The sequence below is a fragment of the Neolamprologus multifasciatus genome, chromosome 14 (genome assembly GCF_963576455.1).
Source record: "Neolamprologus multifasciatus chromosome 14, fNeoMul1.2, whole genome shotgun sequence".
NCBI lineage: Eukaryota > Metazoa > Chordata > Actinopteri > Cichliformes > Cichlidae > Neolamprologus > Neolamprologus multifasciatus.
The window spans coordinates 27811173-27833431 of NC_140452.1; the positions used below are offsets into that span (position 1 = coordinate 27811173).

Genomic DNA, 22259 nt, shown 5'->3' on the forward strand with positions numbered 1-22259 from the left:
GGCGGCCATCTGCTGCGACCGGTTGGAGTGAGAGAAGGAAGACAGGATAAAGACATGCTGTGGAAGAGAGACAGAGATTAATAACAGATACGATTCAATACAGAGAGGTCTGTTAATACATAGTGAGTGAGAAAGGTGACTGGAAAGGAAAAACTCAATGCATCATGGGAATCCCCCGGCAGCCTACATCTATTGCAGCATAACTAAGGGAGGATTCAGGGTCACCTGGTCCAGCCCTAACTATATGCTTTAGCAAAAAGGAAAGTTTTAAGCCTAATCTTAAAAGTAGAGATAGTGTCTGTCTCCCGAATCCAAACTGGAAGCTGGTTCCACAGAAGAGGGGCCTGAAAACTGAAGGCTCTCCCTCCCATTCTACTTTTAAATACTCTAGGAACAACAAGTAGGCCTGCAGAGCGAGAGCGAAGTGCTCTAATAGGGTGATATGGTACTACAAGGTCATTAAGATAAGATGAGGCCTGATTATTTAAGACCTTGTATGTGAGGAGCAGGATTTTGAATTCAATTCTGGATTTAACAGGAAGCCAATGAAGGGAAGCCAAAACAGGAGAAATATGCTCTCTCTTTCTAGTCCCTGTCAGTACTCTTGCTGCAGCATTTTGGATTAACTGAAGGCTTTTCAGTGAGTTTTTTGGACATCCTGATAATAATGAATTGCAGTAGTCCAGCCTGGAAGTGATAAATGCATGAACTAGTTTTTCAGCGTCACTCTGAGACAGGATATTTCTAATTTTAGAGATGTTGCGCAAATGGAAGAACGCAGTCTTATATATTTGTTTAATATGTGCGTTGAAGGACATATCCTGGTTAAAAATGACTCCAAGGTTCCTCACAGTGTTACTGGAGGCCAAGGTAATGCCATCCAGAGTAAGAATCTGGTTAGATACCATATTTCTAAGCTTTTCAGCGCCGAGTACAATGACCTCAGTTTTATCTGAGTTGAGAAGCAGAAAGTTAGTGACCATCCAAGTCTTTATGTCTTTAAGACATTCCTGCAGTTTAACTAATTGGTGTGTGTTATCTGGCTTCATGGACAGATAGAGCTGGGTGTCATCTGCATAGCAGTGAAAATGTATGCTATGTCTTCTAATGATGCTGCCTAGGGGAAGCATGTATAATGTAAACAGAATTGGTCCTAGCACTGAACCCTGTGGAACTCCATAATTAACCTCAGTGTGTGAAGAGGACTCTCCATTTACATGCACAAATTGGAGTCTATTAGATAGATATGATACAAACCACTGCAGTGCAATACCTGTAATACCTACAGCATGTTCTAATCGCTCTAATAGAATATTATAGTCAACAGTATCGAATGCTGCACTAAGGTCAAGAAGGACAAGCACAGAGATGAGTCCACTGTCAGAGGCCATAAGAAGATCATTTGTAACCTTCACTAAAGCTGTTTCTGTGCTGTGATGAACTCTGAAACCTGACTGAAACTCTTCAAATAAACCATTCCTCTGCAGATGATCTGTTAGCTGTTTGACAACTACTCTTTCAAGGATTTTTGATATGAAAGGAAGGTTGGAGATTGGCCTATAATTAGCTAAGACTGCTGGGTCTAGAGATGGCTTTTTGAGTAAAGGTTTAACTGCAGCCACCTTGAAGGCCTGTGGTACATAGCCGATTATTAGAGATAGGTTGATCATATATAAGATCGAAGAATTAATCAATGGCAGAACTTCTTTGAGCAGTTTTGTAGGAATGGGGTCTAAAAGACACGTTGATGGTTTGGAGGAAGTAATTATTGACGTTAACTCAGAAAGATCGATTGGAAAAAAAGATCTTTATTAATGCCAGCATAGCAACAGTGTGCTATGCTGGCATTTGGCCTAACAGAAATGATTAGAAGAAGAAGTGACACCATGCTGCTATCTAGCTAACACACGCAAGCATGGACGAGGGCAGACTTTTGGGTGGAAAGTTTCTCTTTAAGAAGTTGCCTGATGGCTTGTTGGACAAAACAAGAGTAAGGTGCACAATTTGCAAAGCTGAATCCAGGTACCACAGAAGCAGTTCATCACTGGCGTATCACCTGAGAGCAAAACACTCAACTGAATCCGCCTCTACGGGACCTTGCCAGTCTATGCTTCAGGAGTATGGTGCTTGTGGACGAATAACAAAAAATGTGAGAGAAAAATTAACCAATTCCTTGCTTGTTTGGATAGGTAAAAACTGTCGACCAGTTAGCATAGTAGAAGATGATGGACTGAGAGAAGTCATTTGCACTGCATCGGGAGATGTGTGTTACAATCTGCCCTCGAGAGGAACCATTGTGTCGAGACTGCACACTTTGTATGAGGACCAGATAACTGGACTGTGCAATCGTTTGCACTAACAGTGAGTAAAACTGAAGAGAGACACTATTGCTGAGGCATGTGCTGACCATTTTCCGAGTTTTGCAAACTCAAGGATGGAAAATCAAGGACAAGGTAACCATGCTTGGCACCGACAGTGCTTGTAACATGGTTGCAGCCGCCAGACTACTTCCATTTGAACACATGCCCTGCATGGCCCACATTCTGCAAAGAACGGTCACAGTTTCTCTTAATGACAGCACATTTGAAAGGGCTCTGGCCAAATGTCGCAAGATTGTTGGACATTTTAAGCATAGTCCAGCAAACGCTCACGAATTAAAGGCACAGCAAGCAGCACATGGACATCAAACAGAACCGCTTGTTCAGGACGTTCCAACAAGATGGAACTCCACCCTAGAGATGATCAAGCGGATCCAGAGAAACAAATCTGGGCTGACCACCATCCTGACTCAGCAAAACAGCAAGTTGACCAAGTTGACTGACCAGGAGCTTGACAGACTGCAAAAGCTGGAGGAACTACTTGAACCTTGCAGGTAAATCATTTTGTTTCTCATGATTGTGTGTCTGTCTTTGTGTTATGTTCTCCACCTCCTCCACCTCTCTGTGTACATTGTTTTTTTTGTGACATTACCAATAAGTTTGATGTGTCACATGGCCCTCTTCCTATTGAAAAAACAAAAGTTGTATCCAAGATGGCCGACTTCTAAATGGCCACCAAGGTCACCACCCATCTTGAGGAGTTTGCCCCCTCACATATACTAATGTGCCACAAACAGGACTTTAATATCACCAACCATTCCCATTTTATTACGTTGTAACCATATAAATGGCCCACCCTGTATTTTCATATGTGGTATTTATGTTTGTCTCTGTGTGATTAATAGAAAAATACAGACTTGATCTTTCTATTGCAGACATGTGACCGAACTGTTGGGGGGAGAGCGGTATGTCTCCTGTTTCATGGTGTTGCCAGCCTTGTATCATTTGTTCAGGATTGTGGAGCCTTCAGATGATGACCCAGTCTACGTTTTGAGGTTTAAGAAGGTTTTTACCACAGGCCTAGCTCAGCGGAGGGACAGCAGCAATCTCACATGGCTGAAGATCACTACTGCCCTTGATCCCAGGTTTAAAGACTGTAAGTGCTTTTCCAAAGATGAAAGAAGAGAGGTGTGGGATTCAGTACATGACCTTCTGATGACAGAGATGCATGTACACCAACAATCTGCTCAGATAACAGAGGAACCATCACCAAAGAAGAGCAAGATGTCCATCTGCTTGCTGGGTTCTCCTGATTCAGATACAGAGGAAGAGGAAGATGCTATAGACCGCTGTCTGAATCTGTACAAAGCAGAGCCCAAAATTGACATAGGAGAGTGTCCACTACAGTGGTGGTTAAAGAGAGAAGGAGCACATGCCAGGCTGGCACCTATTGCACGCAAGTAAATGGCCTGTATTTGTATAGCGCTTTACTAGTCTCTAGTACCTGTCAACCCCTGCAACCACAGTGCCTTGTGAGAGATTATTCTCACTCTCAGGTCACATCATTCAAAAGAAGTGTGATTCTTTCTCATCAGACAATGTAAACAGAATAGTCTGCCTCAGTAACTGGCTGAGTGCAAAGAAGGACTAAGCCAGATTGCTCCTTTGAAGTGAAAAATGTTCAACATTCTGGGTTTTCAGCTGTCTTTTTTGTTTTAAATACTGAGTTTTGTGCACCCTTTATTGTTATGGTATTCACTATAATCTTTGGGCCTGGGTTCGGTCACTGTTGATGGCCTTAAAGTTTTCACTGTGTTAAAGATTGATGAAAACTATTAAAATTCTGTATGAATTTCAGCATACATTCTTAGTGTTTTTTCTGCATTTACTTCATTGTATTGCATAAGTGTCTGTTACAATCTTAAAATATGTAATAATAATAATGTTCCTTTATTTATTTATTACACATTTCTCATGTTCTTCTTGAAGATGAGAAGTGCTTATATACATTTTGTTTTCCATGTTCTTCCTAAACATATATTAAGAAGGTTGTAGTTGTGTAAGAATCAAATAAAGGTCACATGACAGATCCAGGGGCGGATCTAGGGAAATTTTCTTAGGGTGGCATGAGTGTGGCAAAATCAATACCTTTTTTTTTTTCAAATACATATGCAGGTGGTTACATATGGTTAAAATGATTCAAATCTAGTAATTATACATGTTTTTCATATAAATATAGTCTATAACTTAATTATTGTCTGTAGCCCACATAATTAAACATTTTAGTTACATAAAACATGTAAATTTTGATTTTATGTATTGTATAGCCTATATAATAAATAAATATGTAGACCAATAAGTATAAAAACCATAAAGCTAAACAACATGGGGCAGTTCATTTACAAACACAAGTCTAACTTAAGTTTCACACTGTTTTTTGTTAGAAAAAATTAAAATTGTTACATGCTTAAATTACACAAAATGTCAGAAATCTGCACTGTCATGAACTAAACTTAAACCTAATTGTTCATGATTTGTTGGATCAACCCTCTCCAAAATATAACCGGCCATTTCTGACTCCTTTTGATTTTATTTGTATAAATATATATTTCACCTTCAAATCATTTCATTTTATTTTTTCCCCTTGCCTTGTTTGGTATAATTCTTGTTGCAATAAGATGCCCCACAAATTATGTGAGCCAAATATCAATGGATTCTTAACATGACCCCACTCTATACCCCTACAAAGCCTCCATCAGAATTCATTCAAAACTTTTTGAACTATTTTTTTACAAACAGAATGATGACACACAAAAACGCTACCAAAAATATAACCTCAATGGCAGCGGTAATCATATTCAGTCCATTCATCACAATGAAGAATCGAACTTATTAATTTAATATTAAAAATGGTATTAGATTAGTAGTCATGAAGCCAAGCCAAGTTATCACAATGTTTTCAGTAGTGAAAAATACAGGGCCTTGTTTATACATGAAATTCTCATACAAAATGTATGCTAGATGTCACACACACACATCAGTATGTGTAAAAATAAAAGCATGAGATGCAAACTGTAAACCAAACGTGAGAATGTGAAAGGTGTCTTTGCAAGCTCTTGTTTGGCTTTGTCAGCTGGTAACGGTTAACTACAAAATCAAAAATTAAATACTGTTTTATACGCATACAAAATGTACATTTTCTTTTGTGACGTTCATGAAAAAGTACTTATTTCTGTTGTTAAACCTTTATAGTTAGTATTTTACTTGTCATCATTGTCATATCCAATTTGCAGTTCTCCTTAGTCTTGATGATGTTCCATGATAACAAAATTGGTCTTAGAACTGAAGAAACTTCTCAGATGAGAAGTGAAACGTTTTCAAGAAACTTGAAGAAGTCCGATCGCTTTTCTTTCCTAGCTTCATAGATTACTATGACCTGGATTACTGAGAACCTACACAGACATACCCCACAATGTGTTTATCATCAGGCAGCTTTCCAGCTGCGTCCCTTTATTTGCACACCACACATCGCTTTCCCATCAGTTCCCTGCGTCCTCAAATAGGGAAAGCATGGTTAGACGATGATCGTCAGCTGTCCCGGTCAGCCTCCCCTGACACCACACCCTGAACCCACTGCTCAACCCCTCTACTGCAGCTAAACCACAAACCACAAGTGTCCTTCTCACCTTACATGTTAATGAAAATAAATAAGTTTTAGAAATCCAAGAGACAATGTCTGTGAAATGGCTACATCAGGGTCACAGAACATACTGGAATCAGAATTAGAATCAGAAAGACTTTATTTATCCCCAAGGGGCAATTAAGATACAACAGAGCAGCATGACGTTGAAGATAAGGACAGGGCATAAACAGGCAATAAGAGTGAGATAATAAATACACACAGAATATACAGTATATACACAGTTTTAAAATGACAGAGTTTTAAAATCAAAGTGACTGAATAGGTGAATAAATAACTAAGTAAGTGACTAAAGTGAATAAAGTGTCGGCAGTATAAAAAGAGTGTAGAGTAGTTTATGTTTCTGGTGTGGGAAATGGTCTTATCGGCTGGAGTTAAAAAGCAGAGTGGCTTTGGGGACAAAGGTGGCTCTCCTCCTCTCAGTCCTGCAGGAAATGCAGTGGAGGTGTCGCCCAGAGGGGAGCCACTGGAATGCGGGGTGAAGAATGTGAGAGGGGTCATTGATGATTTTGGCTGCCTGTCTAAGTGCCTGTTGGCTGAAAACCTGTGCCAGAGTTCTGACAGGCAGGCCAATGATTTTAGAGCACACTGATGCAGTGTGCTGCAGTCTGTTCCTGTTCTGAAGGCTGAGGGAGTGGAACCAGCAGGTGATGGAGAAGGTCATGATGCTTTCCAGGAAGGCATAGTAAAAAGTCATCATGATGGGTGTGCTGACTCCAAAGGAGTACAGATGGGTACTGGTATCCGGTGCCATTATGGTACCGGTTCTGACATAAACAGTAGTAACCAGACCGAAAAGCAGTGCGCATTTTGGTGCTTTATTTCTGTGTTTTATTTCAGTGCTTTTTTTCAAACTCTTTCATGGCATGCATTTTTAATTTTTCTTTGCTATTTGGGCTGATTGGGACCTGATGAATGTAAAAACAAAGAATTACCAGATTTTTTTTTTTTTTTACTTGATTTTTGTTCCTGAGAAAAATGAGAGCCACATATGAGGACATTTGTTTTAAATTTTGATAGAACAGTGGCAGTATAATCCTCGTAAGTGGATATCAGGCCCTTGTAGAGCAAAATTAAGTATTTTGGTCTAGACATCCCAAAATGTGATGTCCACATATGTGGACGCCAGATCCTAGGAGGTTAAGGTGATACTGTGTAAAGGAGGTAACACCTCGAATATGATGAAACACCTGGCAACGCATAGCGGTTGTTTTTTTTTTAAAGCTGAGAAATGCACCATATTTGATAGCTTGCTGCAAGACCTCACACTGAGCACATCTACTGCGGGTGTGGTGCCTGTTATCGGACCCGGAGTTAGCAACATCCCCCAAGAACCCCAAGGAGAGTTCTGGCCCCTAGCCCTGCCAGTGTAGCAGAAATGATGACAGATGATGTCACCACCATCTCTTTGGCACCAAGGTGGCTGTTCCTCACACTCCTCTCTCACCTCACCTGACATATTTTAACACCTACAAATATAGATTGCGTATGCAGTCTAGACATTGAGCTATTAACAGCTTTTGCACAATTACTACACTACATATCTTCTTTATGAGTGCTTATCACAATAAATGGCAAATCCCCCATAACATTGCAAAAATAAATAATAATTCATGATTATCTATCAAACTTCTGTTTTCAGAATGTTACTGAATATTGCAATAATTTTGGCAAGTTATGAGTGGATGAATCCGAATACATGACTCTGGCGTGGGTGTGGTCTCTGGCCAACTGCAGAGGAGGGGTGACGCAGCGAGCTCCCGGGACGGCGCAGGGGCGGGGTGAACAGGTGTGCTGGGATGTGAATGTGATTGTGACTCTTTATATGCTCACAGTGACAGTTGGAGGGGAGGAGAGCGGAAGTGACAGCAGAGCGGGAGTGTCTGTGTCCCATTGTAAAACCATAGTCAAACCAGTAAAACCGAATGTCAAAATAAGTGCTGTCACCACGTCCGTGTCTTGTACGTGTGTAAAGGGTCCAACTTCACAATGACAAACGGCAACAGCTGTGAAGTGCTGTGGTGACTCTTGTAATGCTGTATGATACTTAATGATACCACTTAAAAGGGTAACGTGACTTAAAATAACCCCTGACCAACAGACTTATTTTTATGAATTATATTCAAGAGGTGCTTTGCATTGGCCATTTATGTGGACTGTGGGCATTTCGAGGGTGCAAAATGGACCAATGTGTGCACTTTTTCCAGGGACTAGTATTTAAAAAATAAACATTGCCTCCAGTTTTATATAGTATGATGCACATATTACTGTAAGTAGAGCCTCTATGAGCTATTCTAACATGAGGCATCTGATGTTTGAAGCCACCACTCGTCTAAAGTTCTCTAGTATTATGGAGTAACGAGTTTCATTTGGAAAGTACAAGGTGTGTGTAAATGTATGAAAAAATTATAAATTAGCATTAGCACCATTTTAAATTGTGTTAACTGAACTTTGAGCCAGCTTTTGCAAAATGTGGACCTCCACTACACTGTTTCTACTAAGTCAGAATAATTTCTCACCTGGCTAATTCCATTAACACTTCAGCTGAAAACACATTGTTACTCTCTCACTTACACAAACGTTACTGTTGCTAGTTACAACACTGACTCCAACTTAATTTTGGGTGAGCAAGTTAATTTAATCAGTGACAAAAAGTCAAAAGAAGAAGAAACATTCTTGTTTAAAGAGAAAAGCTTGAAAAATCACCAATAAAATTTTCTCCTAGCTTAGTATTTAATACTTTTACTCCAGCCTACTCACTCAGCTAAAATAATGCCAATTAATCTCTGTTACAATTTATTATTTTTGTCAGGTTTAGCTGTGTGGCAGGGTTGCAGACACAGGTGCAGGACTCAGGACACAGAATTTAAAACATAAAGCGATCCTTTAAATCTGATTGTAAAAAGGAAGAGCGCAAACCAGGGAATTCCCATATCTGATACATGACAAAGGGCAAGATTGGAGTGAAAGAACAGGATCAGGAAAGGGAACTAACAAAACCTATCACCATCTTCAGCTAAGCAAAGAAGACCATAACATAAGTATATAAACAACATGGAACTAGAGTATAATCCCTTTTGAAAAACCATCAAGTTCAAGTTCAAGTTTTATTTGTCATATGCAAGTTAGCACAGGGTCAACATTGCAATGAAATGTGTTTGACGAGCAGCAGTCACTCAGCAGCATGATACAGTACAGAAAATATAATAAAATATAATAAAATAAAATATAAAAATATAAAAATAGTAGGGAGCTAAATATTAGAGAGACATGGTAAAAGAGAAAAGATGACTAAATATATATGTATCTATAAATATAAATATATGTACACTAGTGATTAAATAAGAAAATCTTGAAAATAAATATGACGGGAGGGCAGATGGGATATTGCACAGGAATGAGCAGCAGAAAATTACAGTATTGCACTTTAAATATAAATATCAATGACAATAAAGTGAAGTGACCAGTGCAGATTAAACAGAGTACTTGTGAAGCTGCAGGGTAGCTTCTGAGTGCTGTGTTTTGTGTGTTTAAGTGTTGTGGTTGAGGTGTCGTACGGCTTGGTGGTAAAAACTGTTTTTAAGTCTTGTAGTCCGAGCAGACAGACTCCTGTAACGTCTGCCAGATGGTAACAAGGAGAACAGCTGATGTGCTGGGTGGCTGTGGTCCTTGATGATGCTGTGTGCTTTACGGAGGCATCGCTGAAGATAAATGTCCTGAATGACAGGAAGCCTCGTGCCAGTGATGTGCTCTGCTGCCTTCACCACCCTCTGTAGTGCTTTACGGCTGCTGGCAGAGCAGCTTCCATACCAAACTGTGATGCAGCTCGTCAGCAAGCTCTCAATTGCACACCTGTAAAAATTTGAGGTGATGTTGGCGTTCATGCTAAACTTCCTCAGCCTCCTCAGGAAGTAAAGCCGCTGGCGAGCTTTCCTGATAGCAGTGTCTGTGTGAAGGGTCCAGGAGAAGTCCTCGGTGATGTTGACTCCAAGGAACTTGAAGCTGCTGACCCTTTCGACCTTGACACCGTTGATGTGGATGGGCTGGTGTTCTCTGACTGGTCGTTTCCGGTAGTCCACTATCATCTCTCTAGTTTTGCTGATGTTGAGAGTCAGGTTATTTTCCAGGCACCACTTGTACAGTGCCATCACCTCCTCTCTATAGGCCGTCTCATCATTGCCTGTGATGAGGCCTATGATGGTTGTGTCATCAGCAAACTTGATGATGGTGTTGGACTCGTGTTTAGCAACACAGTCGTGTGTGAACAGGGAATATAGGAGGGGGCTAAGCACACAACCCTGTGGCGTACGTGTGTTTAAGATGAGTGATGAGGAGGTGTGCTTACCAACTCTCACCACCTGGGGCCTGTTTGTGAGGAAGTTTAGAATCCATCTGCAGATTGGTGTTCCCAGCCCAAGGTCGACGAGCTTCGTGGCAAGTTTCGAGGGGATGATGGTGTTAAATGCTGTAGTCGATGAAGAGCATCCTTGCATATGTATTCCCTTTTTCCAGGTGAGTGAGGGTGGTGTGCGTTGCCGGGGCGATGGCATCCTCTGTGGCTCTGTTTGTCCGATAGGCAAACTGAAGAGGGTCCAGTGTGTCAGGGAGGGAGGAGCAGAACTCTGGATCCAAGACCCAGGGACTATGACAGTTTTACTCTATTTCAATAAAGAATGAATTAATGAGAATTTAAAATGAATTTTAAAGCTTAGTTCAAAGGATCCCAAATACTTTGCATTGTTACTCCAGTTTAGCTGCTTTGACTTTAATGGGTTGTAGCAGAAAATGTATCTTTTTAATATACTTCATATTCCATATTCTTATTATGCAAACCCCTGCACCCAGGTGCCATGTTGGATAAGGGGACTTACATTTGAGCTATCAAAGAGTCCCAATCATTTCTTGAGAAATTCATTTGCTGTGATCATTCTTCCATTGCTGCCTCCTCTTTGCTTCCACATGTGTTTGCACAATTGATTGAGCACTTTCCATGGTCCATCACAATTAGTAGAGTCAAGAAAATACTTCACTGACCCCCCCCCCCCCCCCCCCCCCAGAGAACCTGTGCATGGAAAAGGGAAACGGAAAGCAAACTGAAATGATTTCAATGCTTATTATTATTGTTCTCATTGTAGTACTTGTCATATTATAATGCCACTGTTGTTTCCCCTTCTTTCTTTTTGCTTTGAAAGCACCCATTTTTTTGTTAATTGCCTTGGCATCGCTCAGGCAAAGCCTTGCCAATAAAGCACCTTGAAATTGAAAAGTGAATTGGAACTGAATGAAGGGAGGAGATTCTCCGTCTCTTTTTCTACAGCTGGTAAGGCAGGATTAGGCTTGGCACAGAAAGAGACAAAGGGGAGCATACGTGTGTATGTGTGTTTGTTTTGATGTGTATGTGTACCTGTGGGTGTAGATGTGTATTTGCATGCCGGCACTGTCCTGGAGTGAGGGCGGCAAGGTCTTAAAGGGACTCAATTAGTTCAGCCCAACACAAATCCAGAATCTTTCACATTCTTAGTCTATCTGGGATATGGTGGGGGGGGGGGGGGGGGGGGGATAACTAAAGCTCTGCCCACAACTCAGAAAAGCTCAAAGTCCCTCTCCTGTCCTGCTTATCCCTGAGAATCCCTGCACATGGGGACTAAAGGGGAGCCAATCACAGCTGGAATCCCATGATCAGGCCATGCTCTGGGTTTTCTGGTGTCATTCCGGTTTGTTCTGGGTGAAAAGCGATTTGGCCCAATGTTTGCTGTGGCCAGGCTTATTTAAAATCTGTTTGCAGATGTCAAATAGCTATTATTTCAGTGCTTGTATTATGTATAGTCAGGGTGGAAAGTTAATAGAGATGCTTTTCCTTAAATAAAAATACATTAAAGCATTAGTGGGAGTGTACAGTTTTGTCTGTCTAAAGCATCCACTTTTTGTGGCAGTTTTCAGTATCCTTAAAGATGGTATGCAAAGGGGGAAAGAAGGAATTAAATCTAACTGACAGACTCCCATTGTGAGGAAGTATTACCAACATCTACACTAATTAGCAAGCTGATAAAATCAGACCATGCACTGCCCTTAATAGATGTGGAACCCCTGAAGGAAGACATCAGGTGCTGTGTAAAAGTGACTTGAAACAATCTAGCATGATATTCTAGTGCATTAGCGAGTTCATTTTTGTGTGCTACATCCTTACAGCTTGCTTACTCACTCAATAAATCAGAAATGACACGGCAAAGCCCTAGACCATTATTATGAAATTACAGGAACACGGCCAGCTTTGCTGCCACAGCTGGTTCAATTTCATAGACTCAATGGCTTTTAAATTTCAGATTGTGGTATGACAGATTTACTCCCATATAGATGTGTGCCAGTAGCTACATAACATACATTCATGAAAAAGCATGCAAAAAGAATTGTGGTGGGTGGTCTATGTATGATTTCACAAGGACTGATAAGTATCATTATAATACCATGAAGTTTCAACCTTGCATTAAGACAGTCAAAGCCACCAGCAGTACCAGGGCCTCCATTTTTAATCCAGCACTTACTATAATATTTACTGTAACTAACTATCAAATGTGAAGAAGAAAGCCCTGGAAAAAATAGCAATGAGACAGAATATTTGGAAAAATGACATCTCAGTAGCATTTATGAATGCAATGTTTGAATTGTAATGACTATATGATATAATCAGAGCAGCATTGTGGTGTAGTGGTGAACACTGCTGCCTAGCAAGAAGATCCCAGGTTCAACGCTGCACCCTGTGTTAGCAGAGAAACAGCCTCTGGCCTACAGACTTCAGTTGAAATAATTAGGTTTTCACCTGCTCCAATAATTCAAAAGCAACGTTTCTTTTGCATTGGAGGTATAGAATGGTTACATGATTAGCATGTTTCTGCACGTTCAATGTAATGTATCTGATCCAGTGTATTTTTGGTATTTTGTGTTTCAGTGCTTTTCAGGAGTAATTCGTATACACCTGTTCTCATCTACATGAATCCAAATTGGTAAAATATTCGACCCTTTTAGCCCTCGGAATTGTGGCTCACCAGGTTCTGGTTTTGTTTTGTTCTTTTTCTAGTTTTATTTTTGATCAAATCTTATACATTAGCAGAATCCCTTTGGGGTACTATTGTGTCAAAAGCATATGATGGAACAAACAAGTAGTGTAGGGAAGGTCATATATTGTTTTCATGGTTATTTCCAGTACTACAGGTCATCACTATAGAGATGAAAGATGATGCTCTGTTGTATCACTTGCTAAACTCAACTATGGTTAGTGGTTGGAAAGTATTTGATCTGCACTCTCATTAGTGGAGTTCTTCTAACACTTGCCAATATACTCCAGCATTCAGCTGGCTTCATCTTCAATGGCTCTTAAGAAAAGGACCAGACCAGCAGTACAGCTTAGTACAGCACAATACAGCAGCAGGCACCCTCAGACACACAACATGAACTCATTTGGCAATTGCTTTTAAATAACATTGCTCTCCTGTTGAAGTATAAACCACGTGATCTAAGGGTTTCCTCTACACCGAATTCCTAACATGACAGCTTGACAACAGCACAGGGATATATTAAAGATAAATGCTGTCAAAGTGCATTTGGTATTCATTGGAAAAGTAGACAAAACACGGTACTTACGTATATCTCACAATGCATTTAAAGGGCTAGCGTGCCAGAAAAAAAAAATACAAAGCATCTTACTATAGTGATTGGGTGGGTGGTCCAACCTTAAACCTTAACTTTGTGCGAACATTGTCACACATACTAAAAACTAATGGCAAATTCCATTTTTTTGGTTTTCATATATTATATTCATTGACTCATCCCCCTACATATGTGATGTTACGGTTTCCGTTTTTTTCAAGTGCCAGTTAGTGTTCACCAAAATTTGCATCAAAACAGAATTTAGTTTGAGTCACTACTAAAAATGGAATGAAGACTTATAATTGAAGTACTATAAGATTACAATTTATTCTGGTAAAAGCAGACCAACCATTAGGACAGTGAAAAGTATGGCAAGTATTCAAATTCAAATTCAAATTTTATTTGTCAGACACACACAACCATACACAGTATGACATGAGGTGAAAGGCTTATAGCTGTGCAGTGCCGACCATTAAATGATAGTAGGTTTACAGTAAGATATACAAATTTACGGGTTACTACAAAATTTACAGCTTTAACTTAGAAATTTACAGTAAAAACGTGCAAATAAAACTTTACGTAAGAGAGTATTAGTCAAACGAAATTATAAATTATAAGTGTGCAAGAAGAAAAACCAGAGTGCGTGTGGTGATGTGATGTGTGTGAGAGTACAGTCTTATAGTGATGTAATGTGTGTGAGGGAGTCCAGTCCTACACCTGGTTCAGGACCTGAATAGCCTGGGGGAAGAAGCTCCTCCTCATTCTCTCTGTTTTGGCCTTAAGAGAGCGGAAGCGCTTCCCAGACCTCAACAGTGAGAAGAGTCCATTGTTGGGATGGGAGAGGTCCATCGTAATCTTCCTGGCTTTGGTGTAGATGGACAGCAGGTCAGGGAGCTCTGACTGAATGATACATTCAGCTGAGCGCACCACTATTTGCAGCTCTCGATGGTGCAGGAGTAAAAGTTCTTGAGCACTCTCAGTGGCAGATGGAAGTCTCTGAGTCTTCTGAGGAAGAAGAGATGCTGGCAGGCTTTCTTAACCAGGGTGTTGATGTGACAGGACCATGACAGGTCCTGAGTGATGTGGACACTCAGGTATTGGAAACTGTCCACTCTCTCCACTGGCGTGCCACTGATGACGAGCTTGTAATTCCTCGCCTGGTTTGTAGTGCAGTCCACGCTCAGCTCCTTAGTCTTGCTCAAGTTTAGGAGGAGGTTTTTCTCCTGGCACCAGGTTCCTAATCTCTTCCAGGTAGGCTGTCTCGATGTTGTTGGAGATCAGGCCCACAACAACAGTGTCGTCAGCAAACTTGACAAATGGAGGTGGTGTCCGATGTGGCTACACAGTCATACGTGTACAGCGAGTACAGCAGAGGGCTTAAAACACAGCCCTGAGGTACTCCTGTGTTGAGTGAGATAGAGGGGGAGACTTGTTTTCCCACCCTCACAGATTGGGGTCGGTCTGTACTGCAATATGTTATGTAAAGCTTTGATTTAAATTTTCAATGTTTTTTTGGAGTTGTCAATCATTCCTGAATTATATGCACATTATAACCAGCCTTTAAGTGATGACGTATGAACACTGCTTCCGGGTCCAAAATACTCTGCTTTTATTAAGGCTGTTATGTTTTTAACATGTTTTAATGCTTGTTCTATTTAAATTTAAACAGGCCCCTAAAAAAAGCAGTGATCATTGACGGCCTATTTTGGTTTATATTACGACTATTCATTTAGCTGGCTTCACCTTTTAAAACCAGTTTCCATCTCAGTTTTTAAAACCTTACGATGTAACTACAGCCCAGTCCATGCAGCAGTAAATTAATGACTAACTTCCTATTGTGGATGGATTATCTCATTTGTTCTGCTGACTTAAGTTTGGTCCATTTACAGGATCCTGCCTTTGTCCTTAACCATTGGGAACCCTCGCGTTAACTTTTATTGAGTGGAAAAAAGGTAGCGCTCATCCTCCAGCTTCACTGTGTTTATATTATGCTAACATAGCTGTGTCACGTAGCACATCATTATATACCAGCTAGCCCAACTTCACTAACCTTACAAATGTCACTGCTGTTTAGTTTCCTGACTTGATTTATGTCGGAAGTGATAGCAGAGCTGTACGTTTAAATTTTTTCAGAAATCCCTGTCAGAACATAGAGTTGGATGTCTCGAGACCGGTCTTGGTCTCGCTGTCTCGGTCTTGCGTTCTCAAATCGACATAGTGTTTGGGAGATTTGGAGTCAACCATCAGCGGAGTGAGGGGTGGCTTACTGGACTTAAGCCCGGGCCATTTTTTCAGAAGCATGGGGTCTTTTGGAGTGTAATTTGTTAGTTAGATGCCTGACTGACAGCTGTATAAAACAAAAACAACAAACGAAGCACAGAGCGCACCGTCGTAAATCCCCCCTAATTTTGGTATAATCCGAGCTCAGCACAGCACTTACGCCTGTGAGCAAGGGGAGAGAAGCTGCTGCCTGCTAATGATGGTATTTCCGGCTCCTTTTAGAGAACCGACTGTTTCGGCTTGGCTTACTAAAAAGAGCTCTGAACCGGCTCTTCAGGTTGTTTTGTTGCTTTAATTAATTTATTATTAACAATAATATAAAATTATGCACAAAAGGAATTATTAATGTAAAAAAAAGTGGTTTTATTTATATATGTTTATATATAAATATATGCGGTGGCCCCTAGAGACAAAACAGGTACAAACTCCAAAACACATTTCTAGCTTTAACTGAACTTCCAAAACAGAGCTACCTAGATCACTTAAATTACACAATTGAAAGCATATGTGTATTGTTTGTGTATTTATACACAAGCACTCATATATATTCAAATAATTAAAAAAAAATGTTTGTTTACCTTTTACTACCACACACCAAATCCGGTCGTTGGTACTTCCTGGCTTGTGTAGCCACTAGGTAACAAAAGACACTGCACCTAGCATCCTGGAGCACTTCTGTTGTCTTTCGTACATGTTTTGAGTTTTTACGTGTTTTGGTGTCTTTACGTGTTTTGGAGTTTTTACGTGTTTTGGAGTTTTTACGTGCTTTGTCTCTAGGGTACCATAAATATACTTTTATTTATTCACTCCACATAAAATGTAATAAATAAATCATATAATACAAATTCCAACTATTCACATTTCAACTTTTAACTATTTAAATTTTCAGCTTTTCCCTTTTAAACAAATTTAAAGTGAAACAACACAAAACACTGCAAACCACAACACAGAAAATATAATTAAATATAAATTAAAATATGAAAACAAAAAGAAGATGCATATTCTCTATCATATGGGCCTGCATAAATAAACTTTCTGAATCCTTTATCATCTGCAACTGAAAATAGTTGTGGGTGATTACTATACCTTTCTGATGTGGTGTTGTTGTCCCTGGCTCTCTTTCTCTATCTCTCCCTCCTGCTCTGTTCCTGTGCTACTGCGAGTGTAACTACCGCCCCTCCTCCCTCTGCCCAGCATAAAGCACAAGGCTCGCGTGCGGAGTGAAGCGGAAAAAAGTGCGAGAGCAAGGGTGAGTGAAAAAAAAAACTGCTCCAAATATAAAGCCGGCTCGCGTCGTTCACGTCAAAGACCCGGCTCTAAGAGCCATTTCGTTCGCAACCGACACATCACTACTGCCTGCCAGTTTGCTGCAGACAGAGGAGAGCTTAAGTTTGACCAGGTACCAAAGCAAATCATTCATACTGTACAAATAATGTAAATATGACGATATATCACAAAAGATTGATATCAAACTGATCACTTGGTTGCGTTACTTGCTCTTCGAGTGAATCAACAAATGGATAAATAAAAAGCCGAATGACAATGCTGATTTTTTTAGAGACTCTTAGCTTACATTTCATATTTTCAGTTGTTACACTCCACGGCTAAACAAACTCTCTAAATCCGTTTCAATTGTGTACTGATGAACACAACAATGGACATAAGGAGCGTCTTTCAAAGAAAAAACTCAGATAGATGTTATTTAATATATTATGCTTTGTATGTTGTTCAGTATATTTCTACGCAAAACAAGAGAAATTTCAATACACAGCAGTGTATTCACAGTTGAAACCAGATATTTACATACACTGCAAATTTCTTGTAGATTAACAAGATTTATTGTCTTAAATTTAGCCAGATTATCTTGTCCATCGTGTTTTGAACATTACAAGCTAGTTTCCAGTCTCATGTGTTAGATGATTAGACTTGTTTGAAGTATATTTTCCTTTATTACTTATTTAGTCTGTAAATCTAAAAATGAACCATTTTACATTTATTTCAAGCAAAAATAGCTTTTTGAGATATAGTGTAAAACAAAAAATTATTTCAAAATAAGAAATATTCACCTTTTTCCTTGAAATAAGAAAGTAAATCATTGGAAGGACACTTTAGGGAGAAAACATAAAAACTTTTTTTTTTTTACTGTTAAACATCAATTTAGAGTAAACTTGTTTTGTTTTAGATAAATAAATGTTGAAATATCTTTTGAATTAGCTAAATGTCAGAATAAAAAGAGGGAGCTGTCTATTTTAATCACTTTCATCAAATTTAGGAGTACATATACACTAAGGTTATTGTTAATTAATAAGAGAACTCCAGATGATTCCATTCCGAGCTTAAATGCTTCTGATAGGTTAGTAGAGTCCATGTGAATAAATTGGTGGCACACCTGTGGATGCATACAAGACACCCCCAACACACAGAGCCTGTTTCTTTGACATGGGAAAATCAAGAGATATCAGCCAAAACACATGTAAATATCTGGTTTCCACTGTATATTTGATGATGTTGGTGTTTGGCTTGATTGTCAACAGAGATGGAACAAGAGCAGGTGAGACACACGTTAGTCAAATGGTTGTTTGCCAAAACTCATCAGAACATGTATCTAATGCCTAGTGTAACTTTTTAGATACCATTTGTTACTTTTCAAATTCTATATTTATGCAATTATGGAGGCTTGTTTGCACAACAAGGCTAAATAATTATATAAACATTTCTGAATCTAAATAGTGTACTTTGGTAGAATTAAAAAATAAGTGTAGTGCAGGTCTATGATGATTTTAGTGCTACTATCATCTAGTTTTGATTCTGGTTCTGTTTTTGTTAAGTCCTAAGTAGTCCTGATTTTGAACTGTTGTAGTCCTGTTTTAATTCCGGATCAGTTATGGGTCTGATTGAATTGGGGTTTAGTCCCAATGTGTCTTTAGTGTCTTGATACAGCCCCGACTTTGTTCTGCCTTGCTGCTTAATTAAAAAACTAGTGGTGTCCTGCATATGTGATATATATTTTTCCCTATATGAAGTCATTCTTTTTTGAACAAAACTCAAAACAGAGCCTAATAATCTTTCAGTCATTTCTACCCTCACTTAATTTCCTTTTGCTGCTCAGCTCTCACACAGTGTCTCAGCTATGCTCCAATCCCTCCATATTGTGGCCAATCACATGCGAGGATATAGGATAATATCATTATGTGAAAAACAGAGAGGGTGAGAGACGCAACAGTCAAGTGGAGCGTGCGTCTGTCCTCTCAGTAAGTGAGTGAGACAGTAGACAGCGGTGAGGAGGGCTGTGTGAGTGCATCGCAAAAACACATAAATATGCCTGACACCCGTAAACGAAACAGCATCTGGCTGCAGTTTAAAGACTTTTTTTGTCTCAGTCTTGGTCTCGTCTCAACTTGGTCTCGGTCTTGGTCTCGTCTTGACTTAGTCTTGGTCTTGTCTTGGTCTCGGATTAGGCGGTCTTGACTACAACTCTATCAGGACATGGTATATTATGTTTAGGTGGAAACTAGCGAGCTAACTTCCTGCTGACTTCTAACTCTGTTAAATTTGATAAATTCTGTTTTCATGGATGCCTGAATGTTTAACTTAATTGTTACACCTGGTAGACCAGCTACACTGATCATTTTATAAAGGATGAAAGAATTTGGAGAGTTTTTAAGTTTCAATGATGCCGCAGCTTTAGTTTGACTTTGGGACCTGAAGCAGCATTTGGACCCGTTAGTGGCTATCGATGTCAGACTTAAAAGACCGGACAGTCCAGGAATGATTTCTTTACTATGATTAAATGATCAGTATGCGGGTACATTTAGATTTTCAACCAAAATGTAAATTTAATCGGGTACATAATTATATTATAATTGGGATTTTACATGTGCTATGTCCCCTAGATGTCTCTTAAAATTACAGATTAAACACATATGCTTTTTTAATAAATGTATATTTCTATATTTTATAAATACCATTCTGACATTAAGTGTTTCCAAAAAAGTGTTCGTCATCTGATTATACATTGTGGTAAATTACTTATGTTGTATTAGTGTGTCTGAAAAAATCTAAAGTATAAATATAGACTTTGTTGGTCATTACCATTATTTCCACTGTTCCCCCCCAAAAAAAGACATAAAAGAAGTTATTTTAAACCACGAGGTAGTTTCTGCAAGAAATGTTTAGTGGGAGAAAAATGTAATATGTCAAATATGAAGACGAAAAGACTAATAAACTGAAATAAAGCAATATGCAGTAAACAAGATTCATCTTCCTGTAGTTTAATGTCAGTTAAACTTTTAAAAAAGTTTCTCTTTTTGCTGTGCTACTCTTCCTGATTCATTGAGTGAGTTTTGTTAACGCAGGGCTGCTGTATGTTTGTCTGTGAGTCTGGGCTCAAAAATTGGGTATAGATATAAAAAGCTAGCTGTGGCCCTGGGTCTTACCTTAAATCCTTTCCACATATTCTGTGCTTCTCTAAGACGTCGAAAGAAGTAGAGGGGCATTCATTTGTCAAAGGCAGATTAACCTTATATAAACAGGTTTCAGAACTGAGAAGAAAGAGCTAAACCGGGTGGGGGAAAGTAACTTTCAAAATGGGCTGAATGAAAAGTGAAATGAAGGAAAAATGAAATGACAGAGTTACAAAACTGGATAGAGAGAAAAGATTGAAACATGGGGCAGTCTTGATTTGGGGTTAGAGAGGGGAGAGACGGAGAGAGAGCAAGAGCTTAGGTTTGGTTAGGATTGCAGCCAGCGGAGCTCAGAAGACTAAGCTGCTTCCAGATGAGTAAAAGAAGTCAAACAAATGGAGACACACATGCACATAAGCAAATAAGAGATGTTTGTGAGAGGACAAAACACCAACCACAATTTAGTTAAACAGCAAACTAAAAAAGACAGCCAGTAATCAAAAGCACTGAACTTTGCAGAAGGACTCCGAGACATAGGCTACGTTCACACTGCGGGTCTTAATGCTCAATTCCGATTTTTTTATCAAATCCGATTTTTTTTTTGTCTGCTTGTTCACACTACAAATAAAACATGACAGCAAACGTGCTCTGTTTAGACTCAGACCAAACAGTATTGTTTGACTGTTTTGGACTTTATGTTTCCCAATTTTGCTTTACGTTATTGTTATTTACATATGGCCTAATAATTATCCTTATTGTTCTTTGAGAGAGGAGCAGTGTTTCAAAGGATAGTTGCAGATTTCTGTCAGAATCTGCAGATTATACAGTACAAATAAAATGTTCACGTTTCTCACACTGTCATACCATGATCGGATATGGGTCGCATAGGGTCAAAAAAGTCGGATTTGATGCACTTTCCCCTGCAGTGTGAACGTAGCCATAAAGAAATGACTTAAATGACAGATTTTGGCAATCATGATGATTTTTGAAGCACATTGTCCTTCACAGATAAAATAGCAATTTGAGATCAAACATTCCAGGCATGTTGTTTTTTGCTGGTATCACAGCAAGTCTCACAGTTGAAGACTTAAGTTTATATTAAACTTACAGAGCAATTTCAGTTACCATTTTACCAAAAGTAAAACTACTGGGGGTCACCTTTCAATGCCATTATGCTTAATCACTACTGTGACAGACAACAATACTCACTTATCCATATGAAGCTAAGATGCTTTTTTCATTGTCACGTGCTTTGTAATCCTAGTTTCACAAATATGTATCTTTTGTAGTGCTTATTCAATCCAGCTGTGTACAATGACAAGCAAATTCTTTACCTTCATGCCCTGCAAACCTTTCATTATCAAAAAGTAATAATATATTGTGCTGGCAATATTAATGTAAAGACAATGTTAAGTGAAATTTTATGCAGTTCTTTTCTAGTCTTGGCAACTGCTCAAAACTCAGGAGAAGTTTGGGGGTTTCCTACTCATTTAATAATTTGTAGACAGCTATGGATGGTTAGTAGCTAGCTTAGCTTTAGATCTGCCGACTGCATATACTGTAGTTCAACTTAAATCCTGCAGCTACTCTGAAATTATCATTTTCATATATCATATATTAAAATCATTTCTAAAGTAGGTTTACCATATTTGAATGCTAGGTGGAGTGCTAGGGGTCTCACCATGTAATGCACCTAACTTAAGGACCTCTTTAGTTTAAGGCCAACACTCCCACTGCTTAAACTTAACTTCAAATTCTATATATCCAGTAAATGAAGGTGTGCCAACAATAAAGACTGCAATATTGATAATCATCACAAACAAGTCTTAGTGTTGGAGTATTCCTTTACTTCCCTGTTTTTCTAGCTATTCATTGTTTAGAAATCAGTATTTATAATACATTCTTACAGTTTCC

At 39.2% G+C, this 22259-nt stretch overlaps 1 protein-coding gene and 1 long non-coding RNA gene across 2 annotated transcripts in view; both read left to right on the plus strand.

Annotated features, from left to right (window-relative positions):
* The window catches only part of LOC146504235 (uncharacterized), a 180973-nt gene that overhangs the window by 63429 nt on the left and 95285 nt on the right, over nucleotides 1–22259 (plus strand). The gene's annotated exons all lie outside the window — the stretch shown is intronic.
* On the plus strand, nucleotides 2873–4208 carry LOC146504237 (uncharacterized). The gene is made up of 2 exons (XM_085131075.1): nucleotides 2873–3778; nucleotides 3822–4208. Exons 1-2 carry the CDS (start codon nucleotides 3300–3302, stop codon nucleotides 3967–3969), a joined length of 627 nt encoding a protein of 208 aa, XP_084987201.1. The 5' UTR covers nucleotides 2873–3299; the 3' UTR covers nucleotides 3970–4208.

Bases quoted from the DNA above. Each gene is read 5' to 3' on its own strand.
- LOC146504237 (XM_085131075.1), top strand. From the start codon at position 3,300: ATGGTGTTGCCAGCCTTGTATCATTTGTTCAGGATTGTGGAGCCTTCA. The intron at 3,779-3,821 runs GTAAATGGCCTG...TAGTCTCTAGTA, and splicing joins CTGGCACCTATTGCACGCAA to CCTGTCAACCCCTGCAACCA.